Consider the following 14,734-nt stretch of genomic DNA (forward strand, 5'->3'; position numbering starts at 1 on the left):
AATAAACCTAACGAAAGCGGTAATGGATCTATATCCTAAAAACTACAGAACACTTTTGAAAGAAATTGAGGAAGACACAAAGAGATGGAAAAACATTCCATACTCATGGACTGGAACAATAAATATTGTGAAAATGTCAATGCTATCCAGGGCAATTTACACATCCAATGCAATCCCTATCACAATACCATGGACTTTCTTTAGAGAGTTGGAACAAATCATCTTAAGATTTGTGTGGAGTCAGAAAAAACCCCAAATAGCCAGAGGAATATTGAAAAAGAAAACCATTGCCAGAGGTATCAGAATGCCAGATTTCAGGTTGTACTACAAAGCTGTGATCATCAAGACAGTGTGGTACTGGCACAAAAACAGACACATAGATCAATGGAACAGAATAGAGAATCCAGAAATGGGCCCTCAACTTTATGGTCAACTAATCTTTGACAAAGCAGGAAAGACTATCCACTGGAAAAAACACAGTTTCTTCAATAAATGGTCCTGGGAAAATTGGGCAACCACATTCAGAAGAATGAAACTAGACCATTCTCTTACACCATACACCAAGATAAACTCAAAATGGATGAAAGATCTAAATGTGAGACAAGATTCCATCAAAATCCTGGAGGAGAACACAGGCAACACCCTTTTTGAACTTGGCAACAGCAACTTCTTGCAAGATACATCTATGAAGGCAAGCAAAAGCAAAAATGAACTATTCGGACTTAATCAGGATAAAAAGCTTCTGCACAGCAAAAGAAACAGCCAACAAAACTAAAAGACATCCTACAGCATGGGAGAAGATATTTGCAAATGACGTATGAGATAAAGGGCTAGTATCCAAGATCTATAAGTTTCTAAGAACTTATTAAACTCAACGGCAAAGAAACAGACAATCCAATCATGAAATGGACAAAAGACATGAACAGAAATCTCACAGAGGAAGACATAGACATGGCCAACAAGCACATGAGAAAATGCTCTGCATCACTGTCCATCAGGGAAATACAAATCCAAACCACAACGAGATGCCACCTCACACCAGTGAGAATGGGGAACATTAACAAGACGAGAAACAACAAATGTTGGAGAGGATGTGGAGAAGGGGAACCCTCTTGCACTGTTGGTGGGAATGTGAACTGGTAGGGCGACTCTGGAAAACAGTGTGGAGGTTCCTCAAATTTGAAAATGGATCTGCCCTACAACTCAGCAATTGCAGTACTGGCTATTTACCCCAAAGATACAGATGCAGTGAAACGCTGGAACACCTGCACCCCAATGTTTCTAGCAGCAATGTCCACAATAGCCATACTGTGAAAGGAGCCTAGGTGTCCATCGAAAGATGAATGGATAAAGATATTCTATATATACATACAATGGAATATCACTCAGCTGTCAGAAAGGATGCATACCCACCATTTGCTTCTATGTAGATTGAAGTGGAGGTTATTATGCTGAGTGAAATAAGTCAACCGGAGAAGGTCAATCATCATATAGTTTCACTCACACGGGAATATAAGAAATAGTGAAAGGGATTATATGAAAAAGGAGATGAACTGTGTGGGAAAAATTAAAGAGGGAGACAAACCATGAAAGACTCCTAACTCTGGGAAAAAACCAAAGGATTGCATAAATGTAGTTGGACAGGGGGTTGGGGTAACTGGATGATGGGCACTGAGGAGGGCACTTGAGGGATGAGCCCTGGGTTTTATACTATATGTTGGTAAGTAAATAAATAAAACAAATTTTAAAAAAGAATAATAATAATAAAAATCCAATGACTACTTTTATATAGGGTGAATTAGCTGCCCAAACTCATGCAGATATCAAACAGCAGAGTTCAATACAGGATACTGTGAAAAGCAGGAAAAAAAATATAGTTTTGTTAAGAAATTCTGGAAAGGTTCAATATAAAATTTCAGGATGTTGCTAGTGGTATAATATTTAGAAGGATGATCTATGGAATCAAGTAGATGGATATAGATTTGAATTTCAAGTCAGTTTCAAATCTGGTCACTCACATCACAACTACTAGCACCCAATAGCACCATAACATAAGGTGAGATGAAGGTTCCCAAGAGACCCAGTTCATCAGCTCCTCTTGGACTCCCAAACTAGGAGTATTCCCAGATAGCTTGGAGAAGGGGGTGGAACAGTGTGAGGAGTTACCTAAGATCACAAAACTCAAAAACTTTGTCTAAGTCTCCTGTGTGCCTGACACTATGGCAGCCAAGGGGTTTTCTTTGCACATTCCCCTGGCTCAAGAGCCCCACTGTCTGCAATATGGTCACATCAGAGCTCAGCAGCAACTCTTTGCCCTCATCCCCACATACAGTTCTTAACCCCTGCCCAGGTGAAGAGACTGATGGAAGGTAAGGAAAGGCAAGTTGAGAAATCCAAGGACAGTGAACCAGATTCACAGACAGGGACAGAATCCTCAGAGGGGAACTACCTCCATTGAGTCCCATCCCAGTGTCTGTGATAGTGGCTGATTTACTTACTCCTGCAGGAGATTCCATGAAGATGCCCCTGGGCTGGTTCTTAACTTCTGGGCTGCTTCCCCTCTCCTGGCTGTTGCTGCCTATGCTGGGCCTTTTGTTCCTCAGAGCAGATATGTCCCTCTCCTACCACTCCTGGGGTTTTGGATGTAAATCACAGCTCTGAAATCACCTAGTCTTGACGTGACTGCCCCCTGCCCCCTGCCCCATGCATAAAACATAGCACTCCTCAGTGTCACCCAACTTCCCCTGGGGCAGGTTGTCTCACTCCAGCAGGAAGGGCCCCAAGTGACTTTGGAGGCCTGCCTCAGCCACTCTGAGAACAAACCTAGGCCCAGGGCATGGGCCCAGCAGATGGACTGCTCTGTCAGGTTGAAATGTTGGAAGATAGCATGTTTGCCTTTCTTGTCTAGGCTTGGTTTCCTCTCCACTGACTCTAGCAAGTTGTGTAATCTTTTGTAATGGGACACAGGAGGTCTTCAGAATCACTGGGCTATGCAAACCCCCCCCTCCCCCAATGAGAAACCACAGGATTTATGAAAAAATGGAATTAGGAGCATAGTACTCAAAAATGTTATCAGTGACACGGAAAAAAGATAGAAAACTAGTATAAACCTAGTATAGTTTGACACATATTAAAGAGTCAAAGTGTCATAAGAAATACAAATACTGCGATTAATATAATACTTTGTGAAGGACATGAGATTTGCTTGTGGAAGTGCGTGGAAGGGCTTCAGCTTGTGAGCTACGGTGAAGTGGTATAAAGAGCTTTGTCTGAACTCAAAAAGTTGTGAAGTGAGAGAAGGTAGCTGGTGGATGTTAGAAGTCTGTGTGTGTGTGTGTGTGTGTGTGTGTGTGTGTGTGTCCTAAGATGCTTACTCTCAGCTTGATGCAGTTTTCTGTGTTTGGATTGCACAAAGGCAAAAGTGAAATTCAGTTATCCTCAAGTTGTTTCATAGTGTACCACTGGTGTTGTGCATTCAAAACAAGTGATAGCAGAAGGGAAGGAACTGTATCTTCCTTTGCCTGTGTCAGTAGTCTTTTCCTAAATCTTTTAGCTCAATAATTGAAGATTCCAAGGACTGAGAACTTAAAAAAAAATCTCTATTGCACACACTTGTGCCTGAGTCCTTTCATGGCACTTCCCAGTTGCAACCTGCATTTCCAGGATCTTTCTTTCACTGACTCAATCTCTTGCAAGAGTCATCTTTGTATATTGTTCTCACTTCCTCACATTTTAAATCTGTGATCATCTAAAATCCGTCCTAGGGCAGCCCCGGTGGCTCAGTGGTTGAGCGCCTGCCTTTGGCCAGGGGCGTGATCCTAGAGACCCCGGATGGAGTCCCATGTCGGGCTTCCTGCATGGAGCCTGCTTCTCCCTCTGCCTGTGTCTCTGCCTCTCTCTCTCTCTCTCTGTGTCTCTCATGAATAAGTAAATAAAATCTTAAAAAAAAATAAAATCTGTCCTATTGGTATATTGAAACTGCTTTTGCTAATGACTTCCATATTGCCTAATTGAATGAGCATTGAATTAGAGAGAGTCCCAATAGGGACTAGATGGCCCACTCAAAGTAAAACAATTAGAGAAGGATTTATGTATAAAGGGACTATTTATAAGGATGTCATCAGTAAAAGACCCTAAAAGATAATGCAGTGACCTTGGGTTAGTAACAGCACTTGTTACCAGCTTTAGATGTGAAGGGAGGAGTCACTAGATTTTTGAAGTAGGGAGTTGGCAGAGAGAAGATTACCTTGAAAGGAACTTTTTTGATTGATGCTGAATTTATTCTATCTCTTCAGCCATGGATTATGTTTATTAACTTTGATGCCACTTTCTCATGTTGATTTTGCTCAAATATCTGGTTGTTTTTGGTGTTAAATTGCAACGGACAGGATGAGCAAGTAGAAGTTGATTTTATTCTTATACTAATGCCAACAATGGAGAAGAGAGCACAGATCAAGTATGAATACCGAGTTTCATTAACACAAAGGCAGAGCTGAGCTGGGGTAAGGTGTCAGATGGAATAGGTTTAAGCCTTGGGGTGAGCAAGTGGAAAATGTACTGGAGGACTTCAGTGGGAGATTGATCAATGGGATGTGTCAAGCACATTGAATTATTCCTGAGATTGCCAATGTTTTTGTCTGTGATTAGGCCATCTGTGTTTGTTAATTGGCACCCTTAGAAATTAGACTGGTACACTTTACAGGGACTGGGAGATAGGGTGCTATCTATTTCAGTGTTTACATTAGATAATTCCCAGGTTCTCGAGGACATTTCCTAGGATGCAAAACTGGCAAGAAGTTAGGACAAGATTTCTATACACTGTAAAGGGACACAGAAAGAACTTATAATTACAAATTTGCTCCAGCAAGTGCTCTAAGAAAACAAAGGACATTGGCCTATAGTCTTGCAGAAACTGTCTGAAGTTTAGCCATTTTGATCTCTTGGTTTTTTTTGCCTAGTAGGCAATGTCAGGAAGCTGCTGTATTTGATTGTGCAGTACAGGAGATGTAGGGTGTGCTAATAGCTTGATTTATACTTGAGCTTATTCCCTGTGCTTCATGGGGTATGATTATAGCCATGTGGGTCACTGTCCTGTTTTCTGACCCAATTTTTAATATTCTGAAACATCCACCACAGTTTCTTGACTTTTGGCCTATTTCTTCAGGAATGTATGTACAGGAGGACAGACCTGCCTACTACCCTGAGCTGCTCATTTATCAGCAGCTTGATTTTTCTCATGGCTCTCTGCTTCTTGTAGCATCAGGGATCTCTGAATCTGATTCAGTATTATTTTTGTGGCATTTTTTTCCTGTGCACCTTTTGGCCTGTATCATTCTTTCACAGTAATCTTTCATCTTTTAGAATTGCCTCGTGTTTCTGTTTCATAAAACACTCTCCATTTGTTATTATGTGTTGATTTATTTTTGAATATCTTGTCAGTATTGATAGGTTTTAGAGTAGGAGGAGGAAGGGAGTGCTAAGTTTATCATGTTGATCCAGAGATCTTTGCAACTTTTTTACTCTTTAGAATTTTTGAGATTTTCTTCATGACTTATAATTTTATCAATGTCTGAGAATAAGACATGCCAAGAACATGATGTACATTATCTGTTATTACTGAGTGTTAGCTATTCAACATTCATTCAAATCCATCTTTGTATAACTTTCCTTTATCATAGATACTGGAAAGCTAAAGTACTTGGGAATCTTCTCTGCTATTAGATATGAACATCAGATTAATTTCTTACCAATCACATATAAAGGTCTGTGGAAGCTTCCTTTTCCATCTTTTCTTTTTTGTTTGGAGTTGAATGTTGAGGATGGTGGTCATTGCTTTGAATGGCAGAGCAGAAAAATAGAAAAAGCCTTGTCTTTTGTTGGTATAATGGAAGTGTCATAACAACTCTGAACTTCCTGATTCTGTGTGTGTGTGTGTGTGTGTGTGTGTGTGTGTGTGTGATGAGAGAAATAAACTTCAGTCTGGTTAAGCCACTATAATCTAGTGTCTCTTATACAGCTAAACATAATCCTAATGAATTCTTGACTAATATTAGTGAGGCACACCTTTCCCCTTCTTGATATTTCACTGGTTATGTAGGCCAGTATATTGTTAGAATACTACTGGCTTCTGTTCACCCTTCACCCTCTTTCCAGAGTAGGAGTGTCTCAATATGAGTAAGTAATATAAAGAAGAAAAATGGGGATCCCTGGGTGGCGCAGCGGTTTGGCGCCTGCCTTTGGCCCAGGGCGCGATCCTGGAGACCCGGGATCGAATCCCACATCGGGCTCCCGGCGCATGGAGCCTGCTTCTCCCTCTGCCTGTGTCTCTGCCTCTCTCTTTCTCTCTGTATGACTATCATAAATAAATAAAAATTAAAAAAAAAAAGAAGAAAAATGATGGGCATGTAGAGCTCAGTCTCTTTTTCTCTTCTCGTTTCTGTAACATGCATCTCTGTGGTACACAGCCATATGGTAACTCCAGGTTTTTTTTTTTTTAAGATTTAATTTATTTATTCATGAGAGACAGAGAGGCAGATACAGGTAGAAGGAGAAGCAGGTTCCCTGCAGGGAGCCCAATCTGGGATTTTATCCCTGGACTGGGAATCACACCCGGAGCCGAAAGCAGACACTCAACTCCTGAGCCACCCAGGCATCCCAGTAACTCCAGTTGTAAATAAAGGTCCTATGTCTGCAGTGTCCTATGTCTCAGTAGTTTGGGAGAGTCCGTTTGATTAAAGAAATTGTTAGCATTCAAAATGCATGTTTAGACACAAAAATTCTCAAGAAAATATTAGCAACAGAATTTGGCAATGCATAAAAATGATTATATGTTATAATTAGGTGTGTTTTATCTCTGAAATACAAGATTGATTTAACATCTGAAAATCAATGTACTATGCCATATCAATGGAATATAAACCCAAACCACATGATCATCTCAGGATGTAGAAAAAGCACTTGACAAAATCTAATACTCCTTCAAGATAAAAATATTTACAAGCTAGGAATAGAAGGGAATACCCTCAACCTCAACCTGTTAAAGGGCATCTACTAAAACTCCACAACTAACACACTGATGATGTAAGATTGAATGTTTTCCCCTCTAAGATCAGGAATGAAATACAGATATCTGTTCCCACCACTTCTATTCAACATTATACTAAGGTTCTATCCAAGATAGAAGGAAAAAACTGAAATAAAAGACATTTTGGGGACACTTGGATGGCTCAGTCGGTCGAGCATCTGCCTTTGGCTCAGGTCATGATCTCAGGGTCCTGGGATCAAGTCCAGTGTCAGGCTCCCTGCTCAATGTTGAGCCTGCTTTTCTCTCTCTTCCCTGCTCATGATCTCTCTTGTTATCTCTCTTTTTCTCAAATAAATAAATAAATAAAATCTTAAAAAAAAATTCTGATGCTGGGCAGAGTCAGGTGAAGATGGTGGTCACTAGGCCTCAGGTAACCATGGAGAAAGAGCTTCAGATCACCATTCTTTTCAATGCATAGAAGAAAGAAGTATTTACCATCAACAATGGCTATAAATCCATGCAGAGAAGACTTCAGAGTAATTGGAAGACTCAGAGCTTAAAAGATGAAATCACATCTGAGAAGCTAATTGGAGTAAAACTGGGCCAAAGGAAAAATTTACTGCAGCTGAGTTTGAAGTCCTGAAGAAATACCTTCATGGTGGTGGTGATATCCTTGTGATGCTAAGAGAGGGGGAGAATCCAGATTTGACACCAATATTAACTTTATCCTAGAATAATATGGAATCATGGTTAATAATGATGCTGTGGTTAGAAATGTATATTATAAGTATTTCCATCCTAAAGAAGCTCTAGTTTCCAATGGAGTCCTGAATAGGGAAATTAGCCTAGCTGCAGGGAACGCTGTGCCTGGAATCATTGATGAGGAAAGCAATGAAAACAATGCTCAGGCTCTCACCTTTGTCTATCCTTTTGGTGCCACATTGAGTGTCATGGAACCAGCAGTGGCTGTTCTGTCCACAGGCTCTATTTATCACTTAACAGACCCATTCTGGCTTTCTGTCACTTGAAGAACCAAGGTGGGAAGCTGGTAGTCCTTGGCTCATGTCACATGTTCAGTGACTAATATTAGGATAAAGAAGAAAGCAGCAAAATCACATGGATGTTGTTTTCCAGTGGCTCACAATGGGAGACATCCACCTAAACCTGATCGATGCTAAGGACCCAGAGATTTCTGACAACATGATGCTGCCCAGCAGACACCCTGTCAGAGAAGCTTCAAGTGTGTCTCCTGGAGGGCAAGGAGAACCCGAGAGACTTTACCATCCTCTTCAACCTGTTCATTTACCAACTGGATACCACTTCCCTCCCCAAGGTCATCAAGGCCCATGAACAGCTGAACGTGAAACATGAACCTCTCCAGCTCATCCAACCTCAGTTTGAGAGGCCACTGCCAGCCCTTCAGCCAGCGGTTTTCCTTCCCTGTTTCAGTTTCCTCCACTGGAGCTATTTGACTTAGATGAGACATTTTCTTCTGAGAAGGCCTGCCTTGTTCAGATTACCAATAAATGTACTGAAGAAGACCTGGAATTCTATGTCAGAAAGTGTGGTGACATTCTTGGAGTAACTAATAAACTACCAAAGGACCAACAAGATGCCAAACATATTCTTTTGAGCATATCTTCTTCCAAGTGGTGAGTTCAAGAAATTGAACCAGGAACATGACACTGATACAAGTGAACCAGCATTCCAGAACAATTTCTGAGTATCATGCCTCTTGAAGCATCTTCTGCCTCCTGATTCTCTTTGTAAACTATTTTTGAATTGTTTTTCAAATCCTTACAAAATTGTCTATACACTCTGTAACTCATGAGTTATAGGTCTGTGCATCTCCTGTAGTGACTACATTTCTAAAAAGATCCTTGTGTAAGATATGTTCCATTTTTAAAATTAAATCTGACTGAAACTGTACTTAAAAAAAAAGACATTCTAATTGTAAAAGAAAGATTAAGACTATCTCTATTTGAAGACAACATAATCTTTTTAAAAAAGATTTTATTTATTTATTCATGAGAGACACGCAGTGAGAGAGGCAGAGACATAGGCAGAGGAAGAAGCAGGCTCCCAACAAGGGACTTGATGTGGGACTGATGTGGGACTTGATCTCAAGACCCAGGGCTACAACCTGAGCCAAAAGCAGACATTCAACCACTGAGCCACCCAGGCACCCCAACAACATAATCTTGTATGTAGAAGATCCACTCAAAACTATTATAACTATTATAACTAATAAATGAGTTTAGCAGGGTTGCAGGATATAAAGTCATTTGTACAAAAATTATTTGTATTTTTTACACTATTAATGAACTATTCAAAACTGAAATAAAACAATTACATTGAAAACATAAATAATGAAATATCTAGGAGTAAATGTAATAAAAGGAATAAAAAGTGTGTACTCTGAAAACAAAACATTTTGAAGAAATTAAAGATGAACTAAATAAAGGTAATGATATCTTGTGTTCATGGATTAGAAGTATTAATATCATTGAGATGGCAATACTCCTCAAATAGATCCATAGATTCCATGAAATCCCTATCAAAATCCCAACTGCCTTTTTGGCAGAAATGGACAAGTTCATCCTAAAATTTACATGGAAATTCAAGGTACTAAGAACAGCTAAACAATCTTAAAAAAGAACAAAGTTGGAGGACTCACACTTCAAATTTACTACACAATTATAGTAATCAAAACAGGATGGTATTGATATAGGGATATGCATATAATTCAGTGGAATAGAATTGAGAATTCAGAAATAAACTTTCACACTTATGATTAACTAGTTTTCAACAAATTTATCAAATCACTTCAATAGAAGGAATAGTCTTTTCAACAGATGATACTCGGATAATTGGATATCCACATGCAAAAAGGTGCAGTTGGACCCTTTCCTCACACATCATATATAATATGTGAGAACTAAAACTATAAAACCCTTAGAAGATAATGTAGAAACAAATATTTATGACATTGGGTTAGGCAAAACCTATGAAACCAAAAGAACAATCAAACAAAGAAAATATATAAATTTAATGTTATCAAAATTAAAAATATCCATGCTTCAAAGGATACCAGCAAGGCGTTCAAAAGACAACCTACAGAATAAGAGAATATACATGCAAATCATGCATCTGATCAGGAACTTGTATGTAGAATATTCAAGGAACTCTTACAACTCAATAACAAAAGGACAAACCAACCAACTAAAAATCCAGTTTAAAAATGGGAAAAAGATCTGAATGAACATTTCTCTAAACAAGTGATACATATGGTCAATAAGCATAACATCATTAGTCATCAGGAAGTGCAAATCCAAACCACAAAGGAATACAACTTCACATCAACTAGAATGCCTATCATCAAAAAGGGTAGATAATAGCAAATGAGAAATGGACTTTTTTTTGGGGGGGGGGGAGAGAGAGAGGGAGCCTGCATATGAGTGAGGAGGGAGGAAGGGGTGAGGCAGAGTGAGAGGAAGAAAGAGAGTCTTAAGCTGGTCATGAAGCCTGACTCAGAGCTCGATCTCATGGCCCTGAGACCATGACCTGAGCCAAAATTAAGAATCAGATGCTTAACCAACTGAGCCACCCAGGCACCTCCAAAATTAACTCTTTATTGCAGAATGATCTTAGATTTTTAGAATTGTGTTAGTTGTGAAGATAGTGTAGAGTTCCCATATATTGCCACTCTCAGTTTCTCTTTTATTAATTATTTATCTGGTACAGTACATTTTTCACCTTTAATGACCAATATTTGATACAATATTAACTAGAGTACATACTTTATTCAATTTTTTTTTTTTTTTAGTTTTCACCTAATGTCTTTTTTCTGTTCTGGGATTCCACCAGGACATAATATCACATTTAGAAACATTTTGATTGATGGTTTTCTTATGATTAGATCAAGGTTATGTGTTTTTGTAGAATAACCAGAGGGGTAAAATGATGCTATTCTCATCATATTATATCAAAGAGACTTATTATGAACATGATGTATCATATTGTATCAAACTTGATCAACTAACTGACATAGTGTTTGTTGGGTTTCTTCATTTGTAAACTTATTATTTCTCCCACTTCCCATACTGTGCTCTTTGGAGAGAAGAAGTAAGGAATTATGTTTCACCTATTTCAGAGTGATGTATGTACATAAATTATTTGGAAATTTTTTACATGGAAGATTTGTCTATTATTCTCCATTCATTTATTTATTGCATCATCCATTTATATCAGTGTGGACTTACGGTATTTATTTTGTACATTGGGTATTAACTGAATACTAGGATTTCTGATGTGTAAAGAACTTAGAAGTTACAAGAAGAAAAGTTAGGAAAAAGGAATATTAATAATTTTTCTTGTATCCATCAGGGAACTGATTATTGCCAGGCAAAATGCCACCCTAAAATTTGGTGAGATACAAAAACACTGGTTTTCCTATCTGGTTACTTAGAGAAGAAGCTGTTGGAGTGACAAACTGGTAGGAAGAGTTCAAAGGTAATTTTGAAATAATCAGGAGCTACAGTCTTAGAGAGGCCCCACACTTTATAGCCAGCAAACTCAGCAGATTCTCCTAGTAAAGATCCAAGAGGACTCTTGTGGCGGGGGAGGGGAAATGTTAATATTGTGAAATAATCCCAGAGCATTTTCCATGATAAAGGTTTTGTCTCCAGGAGAAGAGACTTATTAGAGCCATACCCAATTTAGGGGAAGTGTATTCCTCTGACTCCAGGAAGTCAGTTAGTCCTGTGACCTCAGTTCTCTGATGGGTCCAAGAAAAGTGGTTAGTTTTCCATTTGTCCAGTTTTATCTCGATGTAAGAATGTGAGTGACAACTTCTGAGTTTCCTTTACAAGTTGCAGCAAAAGGAAGTCTCTGATTCTCACATAATTTCTCCTGATTTCTTAGTTCTCCAAAATCTCTATACCCCTTTAAAGATGTTTGTCCATCATCTCTACTTGTTCTCACCAGGAATCTTTGAATTATCCTCTCAGCCATTAATTGAGATGAAATCCAACCTCTTCGAGGGCCAGATTAAAAGATATTCTAGTATCTTTCTTTTAGGGCTTATTTTTTTCTCCCTGAAATATCAAAGGATCTCAAGGACTGGTCCAAATATCACATGGAAAGAGTAAAAGGCTTTGACCTATCCATTAGTGCACTACTCTTTGTCAGTTGTCAGCGCTTTTGTTTTTGGTATATAGGATCACAATTAAAAACAGGTGAAAGCCCATGGTCCAATTCTGCCTTGACATTAGATATAAAACTCTATCTAACTTGCTCTGTTCAAAGGAAAGATGATTCAATTCCTTAAGGATTAATGTGAGAATTTTATCCTCACATTTGAGCTTCCAAATTTACTGGCATAAATTAGGTTTCACTATGAAAAGTCTGCCATAATGCCATGTGATTGGGTCAGCATGAAACCCAATCATATCCACATATTATCTTGAGTCAGCATTGCACCCTTACTGATATATACTCTGGCATTGAAATAAATAAAAAAAAATTGACCAATTTCCCCCCTCTTTTTCCCCCCAAACATATATCATTTCTCTTATGGGAAAAGTTTCTCTTTAGGTACTTTTGGTGTCCTTTATACTTTCAGTAAACCACTGGATATCATTGGGATTTTCTCAATTCAGTAGAGAAATTCAAGTAATGTTGAATGGTAACAAAAAGCAGTTGCAATATTCCTCTTTGGACTCTAATGAAAATAAACTCAAGAGTTGGTAAAGATTTTAAACATTTTTTTTTATCTTTATTTATTTATGATAGTCACAGAGAGAGAGAGAGAGGCAGAGACACAGGCAGAGGGAGAAGCAGGCTCCACGCACCGGGAGCCCGATGTGGGATTCGATCCCGGGTCTCCAGGATCGCGCCCTGGGCCAAAGGCAGGCGCCAAACCGCTGCGCCACCCAGGGATCCCGTAAAGATTTTATAAAGTAACAAAATACTGTCAAGTTCTTGACTTACATTTATATAACAGGATCTCCTAGGTTGACTCGAGAGGATTTAAAATGTGTTGTATCGGACAGGAAAATTGCTGTCAACTTTTAAATGGAATATTCTTTTATTAAAAGACAAGTGATTTAAAATTTTACTTGGATATCATTCTTTCTTATTGTCAATTTATGTTTTTAAAAGTTAGTAGCAAGGTTGAATAGAGAGAAAGGGGTTAAGAACAGGCTTGGATTTTAATGCCACTGTCAACTTCTTTCCCATTGGACTTGGGCAAGTTTCTCAGTAACAATTGTGTCATCTAAATAACAATTGTATTTGTTTCATAGGATTGTTATGCAATTATATGAATTAATATTTGTGAACTGTTTACAGTGCTTGGAACTTAGTATATGCTGTATAAAACAGGTGAATTAATTTGAATTGATGTTCTTAGCAATTGGGAGACATGGAATTTTAATCCAGGGCTGTTGTACTCCAAAGCCTGTGCTCTTTCTGTAATACCAGTTATAAAAACCAGCCATTTAAAGCTGGCTCACTTCCTGGACACATTGTCACCCAAACCAAGCACCCTCTGGAAGCCCACTCTCAGCTCCTGGGTTCGGAGGGCATAAACCATGGGGTTAAAGGCTGGGGGCATGATACTGTGCAGCACATTGAAGAGAGCAGGGATAAGGGGGACCTTTCTTCCTGCCAGCTGGGTGACAGACACCACAATAACAGCCGTGTAGAAAAAGAGAATGAGGATGAGATGGGAGCTGCAGGTACTCAGGGCCTTTGATGTTGCTTTAGCAGAGTTCAGCCTCAGCACTGAGCGAATAATCAAAGCATAGGAAGCAAAGACCAGACCCATGTCACCCCCAACCAAAACCCATACCAAGGCCAACTGGTAAAATCTGTTAATAGTGATGTCATCACAGGCCAGAGAAGTGACCCCCAAATTAGAGCATAGACAGTGGTCAATTTCATTCCTGGAGCAATATTGTCTCTGGGCAGCCAATACAGGCACTGGGAGGGTCAACAGGCCATTCCTGAGCACCATGGACAGTGTGACTTTGATCACAAAAGCCTCAGTGAGTATGGAGGGGTACCGAAGGGGGTAGGAAATGGCTACATATCTATCGATAGCCATGCAGAGGAAGATGCCTGACTCCATGCCCATAAAACAGTGGATGGCATAGATCTGAGCAAAGCACTCAGGGAGGCTGATGGCCTTGGCATCAAACCAGAGAATGGCCAGGATCTTGGGTATGATAGTGGTAGCCAGGCCAATGTCCACTATAGCCAAGACACCAAGGAACCAATACATGGGCTGGTGCAGGGAAGGCTCATGTTGGATGGTGATTAAGATGAGGATGTTAGCACAAAGAGCTAAGATGTAGAGCAGAGCCAGGGGCAGAGAGAGCCAGTGCTGCCACTCATGAATGCCTGGGAGCCCCAGGAGGATGAATTCAGGTACTTGTAACCTGGAGCTATTGGTTATACTCAGGGTGATATCCATATTATGGAATGTCTTCTTCTCAGCATCTGCCTATGGATTAAGAGAAGCAAGGACAGTCTATGGTTAGCTTAGGTGAATGTCAAAATTTGTGTACAGGTGTAAGATTCACCAATAGTAATTTAGTCCTTTGAAATATAATGTATCCTTTATCTTCTTGAGATTCTGGGGAAAGTTTACCTATGAATAAGAAAAGGTCCAAAAAAAAAAAAAAAAAGAAAAGGTCCAATATAGAT

The 14,734-nt window shown here is 39.3% G+C and overlaps 1 protein-coding gene and 1 pseudogene across 1 annotated transcript; one reads left to right on the forward strand and one right to left on the reverse strand.

The window, feature by feature from the left end:
* Positions 1–7,432: 7,432 nt before the first annotated feature.
* Positions 7,433–8,832, forward strand: LOC112910876 (intraflagellar transport protein 52 homolog pseudogene; annotated as a pseudogene).
* Positions 8,833–13,535: 4,703 nt separating this feature from the next.
* LOC112910861 (olfactory receptor 56B34-like) lies at positions 13,536–14,501 on the reverse strand. The gene has a single exon (XM_025987175.2). It carries the CDS (start codon positions 14,499–14,501, stop codon positions 13,536–13,538), a length of 966 nt encoding a protein of 321 aa, XP_025842960.2.
* Positions 14,502–14,734: the final 233 nt, after the last annotated feature.

The sequence above is a fragment of the Vulpes vulpes genome, chromosome 11 (assembly GCF_048418805.1).
Source record: "Vulpes vulpes isolate BD-2025 chromosome 11, VulVul3, whole genome shotgun sequence".
Classification (NCBI taxonomy): Eukaryota; Metazoa; Chordata; class Mammalia; order Carnivora; family Canidae; genus Vulpes; species Vulpes vulpes.